Source organism: Equus caballus, chromosome 11 (assembly GCF_041296265.1).
Source record: "Equus caballus isolate H_3958 breed thoroughbred chromosome 11, TB-T2T, whole genome shotgun sequence".
Classification (NCBI taxonomy): domain Eukaryota; kingdom Metazoa; phylum Chordata; class Mammalia; order Perissodactyla; family Equidae; genus Equus; species Equus caballus.
In genome coordinates, this window is record NC_091694.1 from 60,850,588 (window position 1) to 60,871,122 (window position 20,535).

The 20,535-nt window shown below is 50.0% G+C and overlaps 1 protein-coding gene across 14 annotated transcripts in view; it reads right to left on the minus strand.

Moving 5' to 3' along the window:
• Window positions 1-3,616: 3,616 nt before the first annotated feature.
• Window positions 3,617-20,535, minus strand: part of MPRIP (myosin phosphatase Rho interacting protein) — a 145,014-nt gene continuing 128,095 nt past the window's right edge. For 4 of the 14 annotated variants that reach the window (XM_070228368.1, XM_070228361.1, XM_070228365.1 and 1 more), the window contains 7 exons: window positions 20,183-20,342; window positions 19,075-19,194; window positions 17,935-18,021; window positions 17,055-17,217; window positions 15,231-15,316; window positions 14,646-14,707; window positions 3,617-10,704 (listed from right to left, as the gene is read on the minus strand). In XM_070228368.1, coding sequence (XP_070084469.1) covers window positions 14,675-14,707; window positions 15,231-15,316; window positions 17,055-17,217; window positions 17,935-18,021; window positions 19,075-19,194; window positions 20,183-20,342 — 649 coding nt within the window. In that variant the 3' untranslated portion in view covers window positions 3,617-10,704; window positions 14,646-14,674. Of the gene's footprint in view, window positions 13,459-14,641; window positions 14,708-15,230; window positions 15,317-17,054; window positions 17,218-17,934; window positions 18,022-19,074; window positions 19,195-20,182; window positions 20,343-20,535 lie in introns of all 14 variants that reach the window. The other 10 variants (XM_070228367.1, XM_070228360.1, XM_070228364.1 and 7 more) reach the window with 3 other exon arrangements.

The window sequence follows — 20,535 nt, forward strand, 5'->3', positions numbered from 1 at the left end:
CACTGGAACAGTTCACTTTACAATATTTTAAACTCTTGCAACCCTTGTGATTAAAAAGGAAGTTGTCGTGGTGGCAGCATCTGGCCTGCACAGTCCCCCACAGCTGTCAGGTGAGGCCGAACCCGCCACCGCGCTGCCGGTGGAGGCGCCCTGTTGGTTCTACTGAATTGGTCGTAAAGCAACTGATTACTTTTTACACAGCTCTTCACTGAGATTCCTAGACCATAACATTTGCCCTTTTATAGGATGCAATTTGGTGGTTTTAGTCTACTCACAGAGTTGTGCAACCATCACCGTCTGATTCGGGAGTGTTTTCATCAGCCCAGAAGAAGCCCTCCCATCCGAGGGCGGTCACGTTCCCCCGCGCCCGGGCCCTGACAGTCACTGTCGGCTGCTCTCTGCGGATTTACTTGTGTGGACATTTCACATAAATGGGATCCTACGATGTGTAGCATATGGTATCTGCCCTCTTTCACTTAGCATAATGTTTTCGAGGGCCATCCATGTGTCAGCATTTCACTTGTTTTCCTAGCTGAGTAATAGTCTAGTGTCTGGATAGACGTTTTGCGTACCTATGCATCAGGTGATGGGCCTTTGAGTTGTTTCCACCTTTTGGCTATTATGAATAATGCTGTAAACATTCATGTACGAGTATCTGTGTGGACATATGTTTTCATTTCGGTATATACCTATGGGTGGTACTGTTGGGACGTAGAACTCTGTTTAACCATTTGAGAAATTGCCAGACTGTTTTCCAAAGTGACTGAACCATTTTACCTTCCCACTAGCAAAGTATGAGGGTTCCTTATTCTCCACATCCTCGCCAACAAAACACTGGCTGTCTAACTCAACCTGCTGGCTGCGAGGTGGCATCTCACCGTGGTTTTGACTTGCCTTTCCTGATGACTGATGATGCTGAGCATCTTTTCATGTGCTTACTGCTCATTTATACATCATCTCTGGAGAAATGTCTATTCAAATCCTTTCCCTATGTTTTTTATCAGGTTGCCTTTTTATTGTCAAGTTATAAGAGCTGTTTGTATATTCTGGATACAAGTCCCTTATGAGAAATATGATGTGCAAATATTTTCTCCCATTCTTTGGGTGATGGTTTCACTTTCTTCATGGTATTGTTTGTATCATGTATTATTAGTTTTGATATAGTTCAGGGTTTTTACTTTTGTTGCTTGTGCTTTGGTGTCATATCTAAGAAACCATTGTCCAACCCAAGGTCACAGAGATTTGCTTCTGTTTTTTTGAAGGGTCTTATAATCCTGGCTCTTATATATAGGTCTATGAGCCATTTTGAGTTCATTTTTTTGTATAGTGTAAGGAGGGGTCCAAGTTCATTCTTTTGCATGTGGACAGCTAATTGTCCCAGCACCACTTGTTGATAAGGTTATTCTCTCCCCCCCGAATAGCCTTGGCACCCTTGTTGAAGGTCAGTTGATCATAAATGTAAGGGCTTCTTTCTGGACTCTTGGTTCTGTTCCTCTGATCTGTGTGTCAGTGCGTATGCCAGTACCACAGTCTTGAGTGCTGAAGCTTTGTAGTAAGTTTTAAAACCCAGTAGCATGAGTCCTCTAACTGTTCTTTTTCCTCATTGGATTATTCTGGGTCCCCTTAGATTTACATATGAATCTTATGATCAGCTGATCAACTTTTGCAAGAGCAGCTGCGATTCTGATGGGGTCGTGTTGATTCTGTAGATGAGGTCGGGGAGCACTGCCAGTCTAACAGTATTGTGTCTTCTAATCCATGAACATTTATTCCTAAGTATTTTATTCTCTTTGATGTTACCACAAATGGAATTGCTTTCTTGATTTGTTTCACATTGTTCATTACTAGTGTATAGGAATACAACTGATTTTTGTATATGAATCTTCTATCTTGCAAACTTGATGAACTTATTAGTTTTAAGTTTTTTTTTGGTAGAATCGTTAGGATTTCCTATATAGATCATGTCATCTGCAGAGTTTTATGTTTTTTTACAATAGTTTTTAAGATTTTACTTTTCCTTCTTCTCCCCAAAGCCCCCCAGTACATAGTTGTATATTTTAGTCGTGGGTCCTTCTAGTTGTGCTATGTGGGACGCCGCCTCAACGTGGCCTGGTGACTGGTGCCATGTCCGCGCCCAGGATCCAAACCGGCGAAACCCTGGGCCACTGAAGCGGAGCGCGAGAACCCAAGCACTCGGCCACGGGGCCGGCCCCTGCTTCTTCCTTTTTGATATGGATGCCTTTCCCTTTTTTTGCCTAATTGCTCTGGCTAGAATCTCCAGTACAGTGTTGAGCAGATGTGGAGAAAACAGACACCCTTGTCTTGTTCCTGTCTTAGGGGGAAGGTTTCAGCCGTTCACTGAGTGTGAGGTTACCGTGGGTTTTCCACACTGAGGGAGTTCCCTTCGATCTAGTTTGTTGAGTGTTTCTATCATGAAAGGGTGTTGGATTTTCCAAATGCCAACTGATTTTTAAAATTGCATTTACATAGCTTTAAAAAAAAGTAGTGTGTTAAAGCTATTATATTAGACCAGTGTCCAAAAACTGTGTACTTCTGAGTAATTTTTTTAAATGAGCAAAAAAATTATTGAAACAAACAACTGGAGTAGCACAGTGAAAATATGTATCCTTTATATGTCTGCACTCAACTTGATTTTTGCTAAGTTTTATAAACTGCATAAGTGGATTTCTAATAGGTAGAGTCAGACTTTTAATTTTTTGTTTATCTGAATAAAAGTTTGGATTCCCACACAGTCATTGTCACATAGTTCATTCCAAAGGCTGTGGCAATATTAGGGGGAAAAATCCAGTTTCTTATTTTAAATTTATTTAATGAGTCACAACTAGAATTTAAAAAGTGAAATAGAATGGAGACATCAGAGTATATCCTAGTAATGGTGCATTATTTTGTGAAATTTTGGGTTGTAGTTGGAATGTAAGATCTTTCGTAAACAAAAGGTAAAACTGTATCATAAATAAATGTGCTAATAAAAGGGCAGGTATGGGAGGCTGTAGTCCCTCCTCATTGCTATTTCTGATTGTCCCTTTGCCCTCTTGAATGTTTCTGTAACTGAGCCAATGAACCTTAGATTCTGGATGTAAAATGTCTCTTCTTTTTTTTTGAGGAAAATTAGCCCTGAGCTAACATCTGCTGCCAGGCCTCCTCTTTTTGCTGAGGAAGACTGGCCCTGAGCTAGCATCCACGCCCATCTTCCTCCACTTTATATGTGGGACGCCTACCACAGCAAGGCTTGCCAAGCAGTGCCATGTCCGCATCTGGGATCTGAACCGGCGAACCCTGGGCTGCCGAGAAGCGGAACGTGCGCATTTAACTGCTGCGCCACCGGGCCGGCCTCAAGGATGTAAAATATTTCTGACTACACTTTGTGTGTCAACATGTGAAATCCAGATTTTGTGTGAAATCTTGATGTTAAAATGCTAACAATGAATCCAAAACTTTAAAAACACTGTGAAAAAAAAAAGGCAGATTATAAAAGTAAAACCAAACAAAAACTCCATTATAACCCTCTAGGGTACTGATCAGTTTCTGACTTTGAACCTAAGTGCATATTTTGCATACATCTCTCCATTAAACAAAACCACATTCACAGCATGCAAAGGGTGATGCAAAAAATATTTTATTATGATAGAGTTTATGTAAAGTTAGGTAATATTAACAAAATACAAATGATCAGCTACATCCATGGGAATCTAGCATGTCACACAGGAATAAATATTTGACAGAGTAACACTTCAACTGTAGTGAACAGGTGATCAGAAACTTTGTTTTTCTGCTGACCAGGCTGTTCTCTCTGGGAGGACCCTGGCTCCTGGAGGAAGCGGCCCACCTGCTGGGCTCTGCTTCCAGAGCTGCCTCAGCCCCGGGCCCTCCGCCGGGCCGGGCAGCGTGTCAGGCGTGACCCGGGCTCTCGGGCCTCTGCTTTCTCCTGCAGGTGACTGTCAGTCTGCTGAACAGCTTCACTGAGCGTCAGTCCAGAAATTAAATGCCAGTTAAAACTACACAAGCTTGTTCTTGGAACATCTCTCCTGACTATTAAATAATTAGCTGTGGCAGAAACGACTGCTGTGAAATGTTTCCAAATGTGCCACAGCACAAAGACCTGTCTGCACCTCTCACTCTGTCCGTGTGTCGGCTCCCCCGACAGTCTGGCGTAGCGTTTTGTCTGTAGTAGCTGAATTGAGACATTGACCCTGATAGAAGTTTATTTGTAAGAAAAGTCATGAAGAATTCTAATTGTTGGGGAGCCACTTAGAAACTTCACGTTTTATGAATCTTACTTAGGAAAACCACATCAATTGATTCTTATCACTTAACTGGTTTTGAATCCTAACAATTAGTCATCAATACTCAAGGTAAATCCTAAAATCCATTTTAATGGAAGTTCTGTGATATTAACATAGCACAATAATGCGTTTAGTGTTCTTTATAATCTAGTCCTAGCTTTCTATAAAATAAAACTGAAGTATGTCATACAACTGGCTGTAAAGGGTGCGGGACACGTAACAGGCAGCAGGCAGCTGTGTCTAGTGACTTCTCGATGAGCTCAAACCCACACGTGGCTCACTCCCCTGGGACTTCACTGCCCTCCCAGGGCATCCTACAGGACTGACGGTCCAGTTCACATGTATCTGGTGACTGAATGTTTCCTTACCAGACAGACACATGTTGTACAATAGGAGCCTTTCAAGTTTTGCGACCTGGCTGTTATGGCAGTACAACCCAAGAGCTGGGGTGAGGAAGCTGCTTGGCTGGACTCCACCTGCAGGCCTGCCCGTAAGCAGCCCGAGGTCACCCATTTAGACTCCTGACTCCTATTTAGACGCACTGTGCTGCGCACTAAGTCGCCGACAAGCCTTAAGAACTACGTAAAGGATCTGGTCAGGATGGAACTACCGTGTTCTTCTGACTTTCCTCGAGGACTCTGAAGGGCTCTACCAAGAACAAGGATTACAGAGTTCTGTCAATGAAGAACAGTGTCTGGGTGCAGGATTCTCGTTAGTTTAGATACTGTGTAGTCTCTGAAACTGCCCGTTAAATGACCAAAGCTTTTAAAAAGATCTATCAGGCATTAAAAACATTTCCTTATCATGTTGGGTGGAGTTCAATGTTGTACCCAAAGCTGTTCTCTTATCTTAAAAAGGGATGTTTGTATAAGATTTTAAAAACCCACACAAACCTTGTCAGAAAAATCCCTGTAGTAACTTCTGAGTGATATTCACACTGCTTGCTCTGAATATAGAGGGCATTTTGAGGAAAATACACACAGCTGCTTTCAAATACAGAGGAATTGGAAGCCACACTGAGCGTGCAGTAGCTTATGTCCTCACCAAGTCCCGTGTGAACTGGAGGGAGGGCCCAAGGACGCGCTGCAGCAGGTCACTGTCCCGCCCCAGGGGCGTGTGGCTCGTGGCGGGCTTCCGCTCCGGCTCTGGTGACTCTTCTGGGAAAGACTTTGGAGAAGGGAGACCGCTGCCCTTTCTGGAGAAACATGAGTGCTGGAAACTCACCATTCTCAAAGGGCACTGATAACGTTCATTTCCGTACTGGGCTCACGTCGTGTCATCCTATCTAAGAACCCAAAATGAGTGGTTTTACTAGACTGCTCTTCAAGCTGATTCTGAACTGTGCAAAGTATCATCTTGCCAGAAGTGTCTGTACATGCGTAAAACACACAAAACTGCACATAATGGATGCTCATCTCCTAAGAGTGGTGTGAGGCCTGATGGCCTTGGCCTGCTGTGGGAGGACCACGGTATCCTGGTGTCCTGCTACTTGATGTTGAGAACAGTGAAGGACTCGACCTTTTGACCTGATCTCAGGTGCGTGAAAAGACCTTTCCTGGGATGACAAGGCTGATGTCTGGGCTCAGACCTTTCCTAGGATGAGGAGGCTGATGTCTGGGCTCAGACCTTTCAGGGATTTGGTGGCGTGGGAAGGCCAGAGGGGAGTCTGCACTCTGGTGAACTTGCAGGTGTGAAGTCTGGGGAGAGCCAGTGGCGGTTTCTCAGTGCTCGCTGAGTGCGAGCGCAATGCTCTAGCTGAGCACCCTAGCAGTTCCCCTCTCAGGGACAGCAGGTAGAAGAGCCTACGATGAAAGATGAACAAAAATGGTGTGCAAATACCTTGAAGAGCCTTTAGAATAAACTGCCAGCAGCTGTCTTCCCAAGCCCCTTCGTACAGGCGGAGGCTCCTGGACCAGGGCACTGAGAACTGTTCACTGAGCTCAGCGCGGAGAAGCGCGAGGGCAGCCGGTCGGACGCGTCTACAGAGCACCGTCCACTGAGCACAGATCACGCGCCAGCTCGACCTCCCGGGTTCTCAGGCCGTGAGATGTTCCGATGACTGACGTTCCCAGAGAAGTGAGGCTTCCAATTCACGGGCCAAAGTTTTTTTTTCTTTCAGTATTTAATTTCCTTTAAGTATACTCCTACAGATTTCCCTGTGCTTTATAAAACTTTGAAAATACTTAAATTTCCTCCCCTATCTTACTTAAAAGGGGTCATTTTATTCTGTAGTTATTTTTTTGAAACTGTGTCCATCAAGGATAGTGTTAAGTTTCAAGCTTCTTTAGGACAATGATGAGCAAACTTATTTTCAGGGAAAATAAATGTCGAGGGTTGCATTCTTTTCACTTTAACAAACACAGCTTTGAAGCCCTGGAGAAGAACTGTCTTAGAACGTGGACATGTGAGTGAACGAGTGGCAGGAGGAAATGCGTGTGTGGTCAGCCGTGAAGAAATCACGCAGGCACCAAGGAGCAGGAGTGGAGAGCTCTCCCCGACGCTGATGTCAGGCCACAGGCTGTCCTATAAGCTGAGTGGGCTGCTCGTCCCAGCCCTGGGCCTTGAGGAGCCGGGCCCAGTTACCAGCAAGTGCGGGAGGGAAGAACCCTTTCCTAAGAATACACTGCCTGTGGCTCATCCAGGCGGCTGCCCGCAGTACTGCATTGCTAGAGCTGGTGGGGGCCCAAGGACACCCTCCTCACTCTATAGCTGGAGAAAAGGGGTCACAGTTTTGCTGCTCAGCCTCCGGACCCCATGGGGCTGGGACAGGCACTATGGTGCCTCACCCACAGGACAAGCTTAAAAACAGACTCAGTAAAGGGACGACCAGGCAGCAGTGATAAAAAGGGTCACATTCCATTCTCAGGCCACAAGTTAGTGTTCCATTTACTTCTGTGGTGAGATAAATGGTATTAAATACATCTCCATAAAAATGTTTTTTAGGCCATCAATTTTGTTTCCTCTGAATGCCTTTCAGGCAGGCTCCAAGTGTCACAATTGTCCTTTGAAAAGCTGCAGTTCCCTCTCTTCCCTGGTCTGGCCTGTGCAAGGCCTCCAAAGCCTCGCTGTTGGTTCAGTGAGCAAGTGAACGGCCCACACAGCCTCATGGGGTCCACAGAAGGAGCCAGAGCCCAGGGCCTTCCCCGCTTCCCTGCCTCTCCACCTGCTGGCAGTGGAGGGAGGGCCTCTGATCTTAGCTCTTGACAAACCCACACGTTCCCGACACAGCCTCCACAGTCCCAGGCTGCCATCCCTTCCTCCCACAAATTTAGACTCATTTTGACACCTTATAGCACAAGCTTCAGTTCCCAATGGCCAAGTGCCCTGCCACCACCTCACCCTACATGCTGCCACACCTCTGCCAGGGTGGCTGCAGCCACCCACCGTCATCTGGAATGCTAGTGTTCAAGCCTATTCGGGCACAGGCACCACACGCATTGAGAAAGGAACTTGGCTAGCAGAAAGTGGCCACTCTGTGCGAGTGCTCAAAACCAAATGAACTCCGACCGCTCCATTTCCCACTGATGTGTTTGGCACGGCCTTTTTATAGGTGCAAGCAATTACAAATGAAATAGTAAACATTTACAGGAAGATAATTACAAGTGTGAAATCAACCCATATTAACATTCTCCTCCCCTGGGAAGTGGGGGCACTCTCACTGCTTGGTGTGCACGGGCAAGCCCTCCCCACGACCCTGTCCACAGGCGGCCCAGTCCCCCAATACAGAAAGCACCTTGACTCGCACGTTTTTACTCTTTCTTCTCTAGAATTCGGTGGCTGACTTCCTCCCAGGGGCTTGGGAGCCTGCACGGTACACACAGAGACACTGTGCATGGCAGGGACACGAGGGTGGTGAGCACACTCTCTCTTTATTCTGTCCTGCCTGCTCACTCCGCCAGAGGATGGCACCCATCAGCAGGAAGCTCAGACCTGGTTCTGAGCCAGACAGTAGCTGTCACTACAATGACACCCGCAACGCCAGCGCAGGTTCAGGGCGTTCTGGGGAGGCTACAGAAGAAGCAGCCTTTTGTTAGAGGAGCCAGAGTGCCCCGGTTCTCAGCTGGCTTAGCGTGTGCAGTCCATTTCCTGGTGACCCCCAGACTGAGCTAGCCCCGGAGAAGGCCCGCTGTCTCCAGGACGAGCAGCAGGGGCCTTTATGGAGGCTGCAGTGGCAGGCGCTGCCTCCCCAGCCTCTGCCTTTGACCCCCAAATGCTGCACTCAACACACTGGTTCCCCAGGACTCCTGAGCTCCGACCTCAAGGGACACGTGATGTAAACAAGTGAATAAAACGCTCTTTTGACCTATTCAAAAGCACTGCAGATTGCAAGCCTGCACAGCACAGTCTGTGCAGATGGAGCCCATGCTGTGCACCGACCCTGCCCGGAAACCTCTGGGAGGGCTGGCGGAGGGGCTGCTTGGAGAAGGCTCAGAGAGCCCCCAGGGGCAGCAAGGGCAGTCACAAAGGAAACAAGCTGGAGGGGCGAGCTCTCTGAAGGAATGACATGAAATCACGGTGCCCAGACAGCCTGTGCAGAGGCTGGCAACGCAGCCCGGCCCATCAGACCTGCTGAACATCGCATTGCTCTGCCCCAGAGGACACGTGCTCAAACAGTGCTCTGGACCCCAGGATCCCAAATGCTCCTTCTGTGGACTCCCATTCTGAGCATGACACAAAAAGGTCACGGTTCTCTCTAAAAACACTGCTAGTCCACACAGTGGAGGTGTCTGATAAGTAGACTTAAAAAAGAGCAAATACTCTCTTGCTTTTAAAAACATGGAAAAATAGTAGCAAAGGAGTGACCAGTGTGCTAAGACTTGCAGCAGCTGGCGAACAGGCGGCTCGGTGCTGTGAGGGCTCTGCACTCATTCTGTGAGAAGGCAGCACGGCAGCAGGAGGTTCACAACCAGCCCGGGGCCTTCCGTCTCGCTCTTCCAGGACTTTTCCCACATGACCTTGTTCATTAACTTAAATCTAGAAACCGAGCAAGATGATCTCTACATTTTCACCCCCAAAGTGTCCATGTACCCAGAGACTGTCACACTAGCTCAAGCATTCATACAGAAAGCATGCTCTTAGCAATAAAATGGATGGGCCCACAGCGGGACACAGTGAGAACAGAACAACTTCCTCTGAACGGTCTCCTCGGATATGTCCCCCTCACTCCGGGGGTAGCAGAGCTGGTCCCACTCAGCTAGGGCTTGTTTATATCCCTTGTCTCTACAGGATGAATAGTGTTCATGGAGCCATAATACAAACTCTAAGAGATTTTTAAGAAGTGCTGTAGAGTGTTTTGTGGCAGTTAAGGTCTTAAACTGTTAGAAAAAGCAAATTTGTTAGTATAGATTTACTTTAGGCTCTCTAAGTGCTGCAAGACAACTTTTCGGAGCTCATATCAATGAGAGTTAAGAACACAAAATAATGGGCAGTTTTCATCTGATTCTAACATCCTCTGTACTTTCTTCCTGACTTAACGTAGAGGTCTCCTCGCAACCTTTCCAAAGCCCAGGTGGAGGCTTCTTTCCAGCAAGGTTAAAGAGATGGACACTTTCTCCTTCAACGACTCCGAGGGATTGCATCGTTATCTGCACTCACAGTCTGAAACCGCAGGCTGAAGGACTTATGAAAAGACCAAGGTCACTGGTGACCAAGGAGCGAGCGTAGGAAGGAATGAGAGGGGCTGGGGTTTTGTGCAAGATTTAATAAAAAACAAACAAAAATAGGAATGGCTGCTTTCAACATTTTCCAGGTTGTGAAAGTTTACCGTGATTGCCTGGGGTGTGGTTCTGGGGTGCATTAGTGGAACAATACAAAATGCTGTCCTCCCAAGCCAAAAGGCGGCCACTCAAGGTGACAGCCCTGCCCCCTGGCTGCCCCGCAGGCTAGCGAGTCGTCAGTGCTGTGACCCAGGCCGCATGGGTCGGGTCGGGTGGCTTGCTCTCTCCTAGGGACTCGCCCGGCTGGTCCCACCCAGCGCACCGCGAGGCAGAGCGGGCTTGCCGACAGGTGGCCAGCCTTAATACTGCCATAAGTGCCGCGGCCCGCAGCGGGCAGGGGGCCTTGCGCGCCTGACGGGCCCCCACTGCTTGGCTGATTTTAGAATACCGTGGAGACAAGCTTTGATAAAGACAACAGGAAGTCGGAACCAACACAGCAGGGAGTGGTGTGAACAACTCGTAAACCAGTCTCTCATGCATCCACACCCACAGTTAATGACAATAACAACAATAATAATAATAAAAAAAAATAAAGGTACAGACAAAAAGCAGCGCTTGGGGTGTGCTGCCGCAAGCTGGGAAGGGTGTGGTTCAAGTCGAGTGGGACACAGCTAGTCTTTCTTCAAGTCCCTGGATTCAAAGAGCTTCAAGCGTTCTTGCACCGTCAGGCCTTCCTTCAGACTCTGGGTGGAGACGAGAGCAGGAGAGAAAAAACAAGCCATTACCCACCAAGCCCCCTGCTGCGGACAGCTGCAGGCAGGGCAGAGAGGCACAGGTGCCAGGGTGGAGGGCGGGCGGGAAGGGCGCCTTGAGATTAGTGGGGCATGCTAAGGAGAGATGTTCCCTGTGATATGGTGGTGTTATCTGGATGAAAAAGGAAAAAAACCAGAGAAACAAGACCAAGTGTGTGAGGAGCTGAATTCTGAGCTCAGGGCTCTGTAGACAAGCAGCTATCAGACCACCTCAGCCAGGGAAGGAAGACTGCCAAGAACGAGAACCGCCTAGCTACGTCCTTCTACACGCAGACCTGTCTATGGCTGGCTCCTCTTTGTTAAGCTGAGAGCTCGTTTGAGCAGCCCAAGAGCGCCCAGGGTGTCGCTGGCATGCCTGCTTCCCTCAGCCCTGCTCTTGGGGCTAACTCATCAGAAACCCTGTTAGATTTACTGTTGTGGGAATTTGGGAACACGTCAACACATTTACTAAGATTTTCAGAATGTAAAACCAATACCCTGTTCACACGGGCCCCTGGCAAAGCTGAAATGTGTATGTCCCGAGACGAGTGACACTGTGCTCTTTGGAGGACAGAACGCTTCCCATTTCACTCCTGGAGGCTTTCCCCAAAGACTTAATTTCTGGACGAGAAAAGGACTATCACTTCAGGGCATGCCTGGGAGTGAGTGGAATCCCAACACGGCGGGGATGGCCTGGGGCCTGAGTCACCATCAGGCCCAGCCTTGCCAGTGCCTGGCTGGTGTGCGCTGCAGCCCACAGGTACAGGCTCCACTAGGAAACACAAATAAAGGCCTTGTGCCAGGCTCCGGGTCCAGTGATGACAGCAGTTTTAGCCAAAACTCAGAGCACCGTGAGGTCGGTGTCGGGGGCAGCACTGTGCTGCTCACGGCCCGGAGAGCCCAGCCTAGCGCCTGCAGCTCTGCCTCAGTCCTGGGGCTCCCGACGCTGTGGAGGGGCCGGGAGCCACTCAGCCTGCTGCTTCAGAGAGGGTGTCTGAGTGAGGTCTGTGGGACCCAGCTTCCTCCAAGGTGTGAGGGAACGGGGGGGGGTCTGGTGTCCCCCACCTGCTTCACCAACAACAGCTCTGCTTGTTTAGGTTTTATACCGTGCAGCTGTGTGTGTGTGTGTAAATGAATACTTTTCAAATATTTTTTTAAAAAGGGCTCTACTGCTAAACTTTTTGAAGTTCACTGGTTCAGAGGGAGCTCCATGTAAGCAGTTGGTTAAGGTCACTTTTGAAACTTGCCACTAAGTGGGTGGGAGGGTGAGGCGAACCCACATCCCATTCTGAACCTGAGCTCCCCTGAATGCACACAATTGCCTCCAATGCTCTGGAGTCCCTGCTCCCGAGTGCATGTGCTTCAGGTGCACAGCAGTCGGTCTCGTACAGCTGCTAGGCATGTGTGTGGCCATGCCTCAGGAGGGCCCGCATCGAAGTGCCTAGCTCACAGGCAGGCCCTACCACATGGCACACCACTTTGTTCTAGCTGGGGACCTTCCCTCTGGATGGCAGTGAACTGCCACCCCTGAGACCCGAGGGACAGCAAGTGTCCTGCCTCTGGGTGTGTTTGCTCCATGCACTATCAGACACCCTCAAGTGACAGTCCCTGCTGTGCTCAGAGACAGGCAGCCAGAGCACAGAGTGACAAGGGGTGGCCTAGGGCTGCAGGCTCAGTGCCACACACTGCTACACACTACAGCTCTGAGGGTGGAAAGGTAAGCAAACCCCACACTGACCCCACACACCCGGAGAAGGGGTACAGCTGGCTCCCTTGGGGCTCATTCTTCCCACAGAGCCAGTCTCTCCACCAAACGCCTCTGTGACCCCACACTCAGACCAACAGCCGTGGGCCTCCGTGAAGAGCCTGTGGGAAGCACCCTCTCTGGCCTCAGTCCAAGGAAAGCTGTGCTGCTCTTCAGCAATGAGCTTACTTAGATTTTATGGGTGCTGAGATGGTCTATTCTTTTGAGTGAGGCAGGATACAGAAACAGAACAGAAATGAAAGATATAAATCCAGACATATCAGATCCCATATCAAAAAGCAACACTGACAGGGTGTTTCTCGGTAACTGCGTTCCCATCTTCCTGTGGGGGTGCCTCCGAATACAATCAGGGAGAGGACGGCACACAGCCCTTTGAGTGCCTGCTGACATCTGCCACAGCCTGGCTCCACCCGCCTCACAGCAGGGGCCCCCACGGATGGCTGCAAGGTGCCCCTCTTTCTGCTCAGGCCAGCAGGGCTGTCCCCGCACACCAAGGGCTTTCTTCCTACATTGGAAACGTGGCCAATCCAAACGCGACTCAAACACTACTTGGGGATCCCACCCTGGGCTCCTTTCCACCCGTGTCTGGGTTCTGGCCCTGAGAGCCAGAGGCCACCCTGGAGGCCAAGACAGACGTCTGTGGGTGTCCTGACAGTTTTGTCACTATCCATCTTTGCTCCAGCTGTTTCCTGGCCAGGTGAAAGGTTTTCCGGTGCACCTCACTGCAGAGGCCCTGCTGCCAAAGCTGTCCCCTGGCGCTCTGGCCTTTTGCCCAGAGCCCCATGTATTCTTCATTTCTCTGAGGGATGCACACCCTCTCGACACACGCTCTGTCCTGATGGGGTCGGCACACTGCAGCAAGCTTCCCCGGAAGGGTCCTCGCCTGCCATGTACAGGCATGAGCAGAAGGGCCAGAGCACTGACAGCAGCTACAGTTCAGCCTCGGATGGAAGGAGAATCTTCAATAAGAAAACCATAAACCAAAGAACAAGTTTTCCTTTTCCTAAATAGAATGTTTTCTCATGTTTAAAGAAAAAAGCCCAAAGTTTTCAATCAAGCCTAAACCGTATTTGGTTGTAAGTGACGTGGGACTGTAGAAACCAAACTGGCCAGGTTTAAAATACTTGGATTTTCTTAAAGCTCTTCCTCAGGCAAACTTGTTTCACCCGAGCCTTGGGCTGAAGCCCCTCAGCCGAGGACGGAGGACTCGAATCCCACCTGAGGGTGAGCTGTGGGTGCGTGAGTAAAAGGAGCCAGTGCCATCTGAGGCCACGTCAGCGTCCCCTCTGCTGGGAGCCTGGCCCAGCCCCATGTCCTTCCTGCTATCCTCAATCTTCTCCTTGGGGAATCACTCTCTGGAGTGAGCGAGCACGTGACCAGGATGAAGACAGGGAGTGCCCAGGCGTGGGACCCTTTGTCCTCGTGTTCATTTTCAAACGGGCTGATGTTTCTCAGCCAGCATGTCAGTCCCTCCACCTCCTTTCTTTATAACACTGCCTTCAATGGCACCCAATGAGAAGCTTTTGCTTTGTTTAAAGAAAACAGTGCTGGTAAACACTCAGCCCAATCCCTTATAGTCATCTTGCTCTAGTGAGCCATTTTCCTGAGCTCCGCCCTTGAGGGACCAGCTCCCTGAATACCTGGGCTCAGCCCTGCCTCGGCCTTTTAACTGGGTAGGGGGCGGTTCTTCAGTGATGGGAGACCCTGCTTATCAGTTGCTGCCAGGTATCTGCCAAGGCCAACTCTTGACAGAGGGCAAGAGGGGTTTCCCCAGAGAATGTGGGGTACACAGATCATTGGACGTGCATGCTGACCGGTGCCAGGAGCTGCTCGCATGCCTGCGCCCACCCGAGATGGTGGTTCTGTGAGCCAGCCCACCAAGCTGGGAGGGGAGCTCCCCTGTGCAGGGGGTCAACTCTGTTAAGAGGTTACAGTGCCAGTTAACTCACTACAACAGGTTAAAGAAACTTCACTTGGATTGTGTATGTGCTTGCTGGAGCAGGATGAATTTTAAATAAAGTAACAATAAAACAAGGAGCTTGCTATGGAGGTGTGAGCAGTGCATGCAGGTAGCATGCACCCCCTCGAGGGTGGCAGGTGGGTGGGTGGTGAGAGGTGGTTTACCTACACGACAGGGGACCTGGAAGCGGGCTCGTTTCAGTTATCCCATGAGACCTGCTCAATTACGGACTGTCAGAGGAAAGAGCAAAAAAATAAGACACACACACAATAAATCCTATGTGCAGCATGCTTGCCACTCCCCACCCTCCGCCCGTCCTTCCCGTGGGGAGGCGCACAGGGGGCGGGGGACGCACGCTGGGGATTTGTTACTACGTGGTCGGGGGGCAAGGGGTGCAGGCAGCTTCCTCTCTGGAAGGCAGACGGCGTCAGTGTTAAACTAGGGATGTGTGAGGAACAGTACAGACGCAGCGGGACTGACACAGGAGGGGGCTGGGGTGAATCCAGCCTTGGAGGTCCAAGGTGGAATTTGCTTCCAGCCCTACTTCTTGTAGGCCTGGCCCCTCAACTGTCACTGTCAGGAGGTGGTTCCACTGCTGCACGAAGGACACACAAAGCTTGAAGCCACCAGAACTGGCCCAGCAGGGTAAATGTGTGGGGCTGGGTGAGTATGGGACCATGGGGACCCTCCGCTGAAGCCCGTGGTGGGCTCTGACCATGAGCCCCACACCCAGGGGCTGGACTCCAGGCTCACCTTGGACCTGATGTTTCTGAGTTGCCGGCTGACACAGGATCTGTCTTTCTTCAGGAAGTCAGGGTTGCTTTTAGATTTCATTATATCTGAAGGAACACACAAACCCATTACTTTTTCCTAAAACCCTCTGGAACCAAACTGATGTTTAAAAATTTCCCAAGTTTTTATTGTTGTCACCACACACTGATGACGTTTCCTTTGAGAACTTTAAGGGCTTCAAAGCCAATAACCATAAAACCCTTGACATCTTTTTTGGAACAACTGAAAGCGTGAGAACAACCGGAGACTGTCTGTGGGGGCCTCCGGCTGCAGAGGTGGGCAGCGCTCTCCGTGGGGAGGGCTTGGGATGCCTCGCTCCGGGGCTGCACCTGAACTGCCAAGCGCACCTGGTAACCCCATTATTCACCTCTCCCTGCCTTCCTCCTGGGAGCCCAGGACTGTTGGGAGACAACAGTAAGAGCAAGCCCTTCACATAACCCACCCACACTGGACAACAACTCTTAGTTTGGCATACAGTCCTTTAGACTTGGTGAGCACGGCTACCTAAACAAATAGACATGGGGTTATAACATACCACGTATCCTGCGCCTATGGGGTTTCTTTCGCCTCCAAAGATTGGTACCTGAGCTAACATCTGTTGCCAATTTTTTTTTTTATTCTTCTCCCCAAAGCCCCCCAGTACATAGTTATATATTCTAGTTGTAGGTCCTTTTGGCTGTGCTATGTGGGATGCCAGCTCAGCATGGCCTGATGAGCAGTGCCATATCCGAGCCCAGGATCCGAACCGGTGAAACCCTGGGCCGGTGAAGCGGAGCGCAAGAACTTAACCACTCGGCCCTGGGGCCGGCCCCGCTGTGGGGCTTTGTTTAAACTTAATGTACTTATGGATCTCTTTCCATGTCAAAGCAGAAACATCCCCGTGACGGCTTTTAAGCACTGCACACAGCACTTCATCCTGTAATGATGCCGCAGTTTAAATCATCATTCATTTGCTACAAACACTTGATACAAATAGAGGACTGTGGAGGGGGAATCCAGTTTTTGTCCTGTATACAAGTGCTAAATATCCTTGTTTGCACATTTCTACTCCCTTGCTTTTTTCAGAAGTTACTCGGTAGTCATGGGACATATGCTGTCTCCCCTAATTCCACGTCTTCCTCTCCCACTGTCCCTGGCCATCCCGGGCTCCTCCTCAGACGCAGCCACTCTTACCATTTTGTTACCCTTCCAAAGTGAGTCTATAGCTCGATTTTAAATTTTGCAACAAACAGCCTGTGGCCTCCCGGAAAGACTGCTAACTTGTCCTCTCCGCAGCGATGCAAATGTTTTTTTCTCCACCCACCTATCAGCACTGCCACTATCACTAATCCTTGAGTGAGTTAGGACATCTTTCCAGTAGGGAGCATCCTCCCCTGTTCCCCTCTGCCAACATGGCCTTTTGCAGATTTTATGGTAAAAACCCAGGATCAAGCAACTAGTGAGAGCTGCTTCCATCAAACTATTGAGTTCTTTATGAAAACAGAAAAATGCAAATTGTTATTACTATGAAAGTACACATTGATAGTGTGATTTCCCCTCAAAGAGCAACAGATACAATGTCTGCCACCCGCTTGCCGAGAGGAAAATGGCTTCCCGACCCAGGAGAGCCACGTGGAAACCAGGATGCCTGCCAGCCCTGGGCCTAGCGCCACTCTGCTGTTCTCTGTGAAGGAATGTGAGTCTAAAACAGACTCAGTATTCCTCTGCTTTGAATAAAGTGCCAGTAACTCTATGACTGAATCCCCATGAGTTACTGAGCCGTAACCCAGAGCCTGAAGAACGCACCATATCCTGACACAGGAGTGTTTTCGGGGGATTTTTCACCCAGGGCTTCCGTCGCTGCTTTGAGCTGCTCTTTCAGCCTGCTGATGTCACAGTCAGCCTTCGCCCTCACGATGCTGAGCTCTGTGTAGATGTCTTTGTACTTGTCACTAGCGTACTTCTTGTCCTTGGGGATAAGAGGACAGAGCAAATGGTAATTATAGCCAGGCGAGGTGGTCTGTCTCCCAGGGCTGCGACGCGTCTGGGGACTGATGGGGGTGTGCCACTGGCAGCAGAGGAGGCAGGTCAACCCTGTCTTCCAGAGGCAGGAAGTGGACACAAAGTAAAATGGGCACAGCCCCGAGTCGCCGTCTGAACATGCTACAGAATCCCCAGGAGCTCAGACAAGTGCAGGCGCAGCAGTGCCCTGGGCTGCCCACCAGGCTGGTGCAGCCTTGACCCCTGAGGGCTTCCCTGCGGCTTCAGCCTGGAGAATCCCCTTACTGTCTTGGATTTCCTAAGAGCCAGAATGGCCACTAGGGATTCTGTCAGCTCCTCTCTGATTCTGAGAACGCCCTGGAGGAAACTGGAAGGCCTGGCCAAACTCTCACTTCCCAGAAAGAGGCTTCTCTCGAGTCTCACTGCCCCACCAAAGCACAGAGGGGCACAAGAAGAGCAAGGACACGGTGAGACCAGGTGGGCTCCCTAATTTGACTACATCTGCTTGCAGGCTGGCGTTTTAAGAGAACTCAAGTTTGAAACCACATTCCTCATGAAAATGAAATCTACCCTAGAATAGCCTATGACAGGAGCGTGCAAGGACCTCTGTGAGTTCTAGAGTCTCTGTCCCTACCCCCCCTGAGGTCTGTTCTCCAGGCCCACCCCTGTGGTGGTGTGCTATTACCCGCAGTGCCGTCTGTAGCTCATCCTTGAGAGAGCTGATCTCTTGTTTTAGGTACTGTATTTCCGATTCCTTGACCCGCAATAAGACCTAGAAGAGAGAGAAATTAGGGACTGACGTCAGGAGCAAAGGGACCTCCAGAGTCTCAAAAGCAGAGGCTGAGAGTCAGCAGAGAACTCCTTTCCACGCAGGGTGTGCCAGCAACCTTCTTCTCATGTTCCATTGAAATGCCAGCAAACAGAAACACTGCTCGCAGCTTAGAGAGTGCACACCAAAATAGAAGCCGGAGGAAAGAAATTTCTGTGACTCCTCCTGGACCTGAGAACTTTCCTTCTCAGTCTGGGGACCACGGTGAGCTCCTGGGACTGAGCCCAGGCATCCTATTCAAGTTTTTGTTGAACTCAGCCTCTCCCACATCATTTAGTAAGAGGCATTTTCATGATGAAATTTTAATTGAACGGGGAGAAATCTAAGTGCTGTCATAAGAAGGATGCGGTTTACATTTTAAAACAATCATTCTGGGGCCGGCCCCAAGGCCGAGTGGTTAAGTTGGCACGCTCTGCTTCAGCAGCCCAGGGATTCACCGGTTCGGATCCTGGGCACGGACCTAGGCGGCGTCCCACATAGCAAAACCAGAGGCACTCACAACTAGAATATACAACTATGTACTGGGGGGCTTTGAGGAGAGGGAGGAGGAATAAAACAAAAACGACTGGCAACAGATGTTAGCTCAGGTGCCAATCTTATAGAAAAAAGAAAAAATCAATCACTCTGACTTAAAATGAACCTTGTTGATCCTTAGTAACAGGGTATTACAGAATCTCAAGCAGCTGCAGTGTTTAAGTGGTCAGTGTTGGTGGCAGAAACAGAGGGGAGAGGGGAGGTGAGTGAGGATGGGGTTAAAGGTCCTCGCAGCTTTGTGAGGGGTCCCTACTCCTGCCATGGATCCCACACTGCCTGGCAGCTAACTGTTCTCTCTTGCTGTCCTGGGGTGGTTCGGATCTTTCCATGTTCTTCTCCTCCTGCTGTCTCCGAGTCTTGTCCCTGCAATGATACTGTAAACTATGGGCCACTCCTTGGCCCCCACTTAGGGCTGGTGTGGTACAGACCTGGGTAAAGAGGGGGCCTGGCTCTGAGCAGTACCTCTAACTCATAGGCGTCCTTGCCCTGCGTGAGAGGCGAGCCAGTGGCCTCTCCGCCGGCGTCCCCCGTCAGCAGCGTCCGTAACCGTGCGATCTCTGCAGCCAGGCGGTTGTTTAGCTCCTGGGGGACAGCAACACAACACAACAGGGATGCTCAGCAGAGTTGCTAGGGGCCACAATCACACAACATAATGAGGACAGGTCGTTTTCTCCTCAACAGGCAGAGAAGTGCAAGCGCAGAGGCCGCGAGCAGTGCTGTCACACCGTGACATTTTAGATTAACATGCAAGGTTGTCACCACCTGCACTTTACACCCCTACAAAAGCTGTTCACGTGGCTCTGTAATATTTGTAGAATTGTGTATGCAGAATTCCATAATCCTTAATCCCTTTCTGTCAACATAACTACTGTTAATTCGTTTTACAGTTTGTCCCATTTGAGTCTCTGCAGGATTGGGCCTCCTGCCCCGCCCCCAGCTCACTTTCTGTACCTTCTTTCCAACTGATAAGTGGTCATCTTAGGCCACTGTATTGCACTGCACTGCACTGCACCAGTCCTCAGACAGGGCGGCCTGGGCCCACAGAAGCCTCAAGCCTGGACCAGGCCAACAGGTCTGTCTGCTCTGTGCTGGGGAGGATGAGTGGATGGTGGTCTAACTTGGTACCCAGAGAGAAGCCTTTATCAAACTAAACCTACCTCGAGCCTTTCCATTAGCCCAGATTTTAAATGTACCCCAATATTCTGAGGAGAAGGCAAATTTTAAGAGAGTAATCTGACAAAAATAAACATGAACAGTGTATGGTCTTGACTGGGAGACATTTAAACACGGTCCCAGCCTTGGGGATGGGAGGCCGGGACCAGGTACAATGACCTTCCCAGACCCTGCCCAGCAACGATAAACCAAAAAATCCAGAGATGCTCAGGAGAAGTGAGACCTCTGAGAGTCTGCAAAGGGCTAGAACCAAAGTGCAAATCTAAACTGTGGGTCCCTGTGGCAGGATGGCCCGGGTTCCACCATCTGCAGTGAGTTTCTGTCCCCACTCTGTGGCTCAGCAACCTCAGGGCCACCTCGCAGGTGGGGCCTGACCCCTGCTCCAGCACAGGCTCACCTGGTTGTGGGCATTGAGCTCCTGGTTCTCGCGCTGGCACTGCCGCAGGGCCTGCCGCTCAGCCTCCAGCGCCTGGGCCAGGTGGGCGTTCTCCAGGCACTTCTGCGAGTACTGCTCCGAGAGGACCTCCAGCTCCCGCTGCACCGACTGCAGCTCCTCCCTGGGGAGAGGCCACCTCACTCCTCTGCCCTCGCCTGGGCCCAGGCCTCTGAAAGGCTCTGTGGCCCCTTGGTGAAACTTGAGGGCAACAAGCCACAAGAGGGAGAGCTGGGCAACAGAGGGCAGATCCTAGGCATTCTGTTGTCTCAGCAAGTTTGTACCCAGCTCAATAAGGGACAACTTAAAAAGTACTT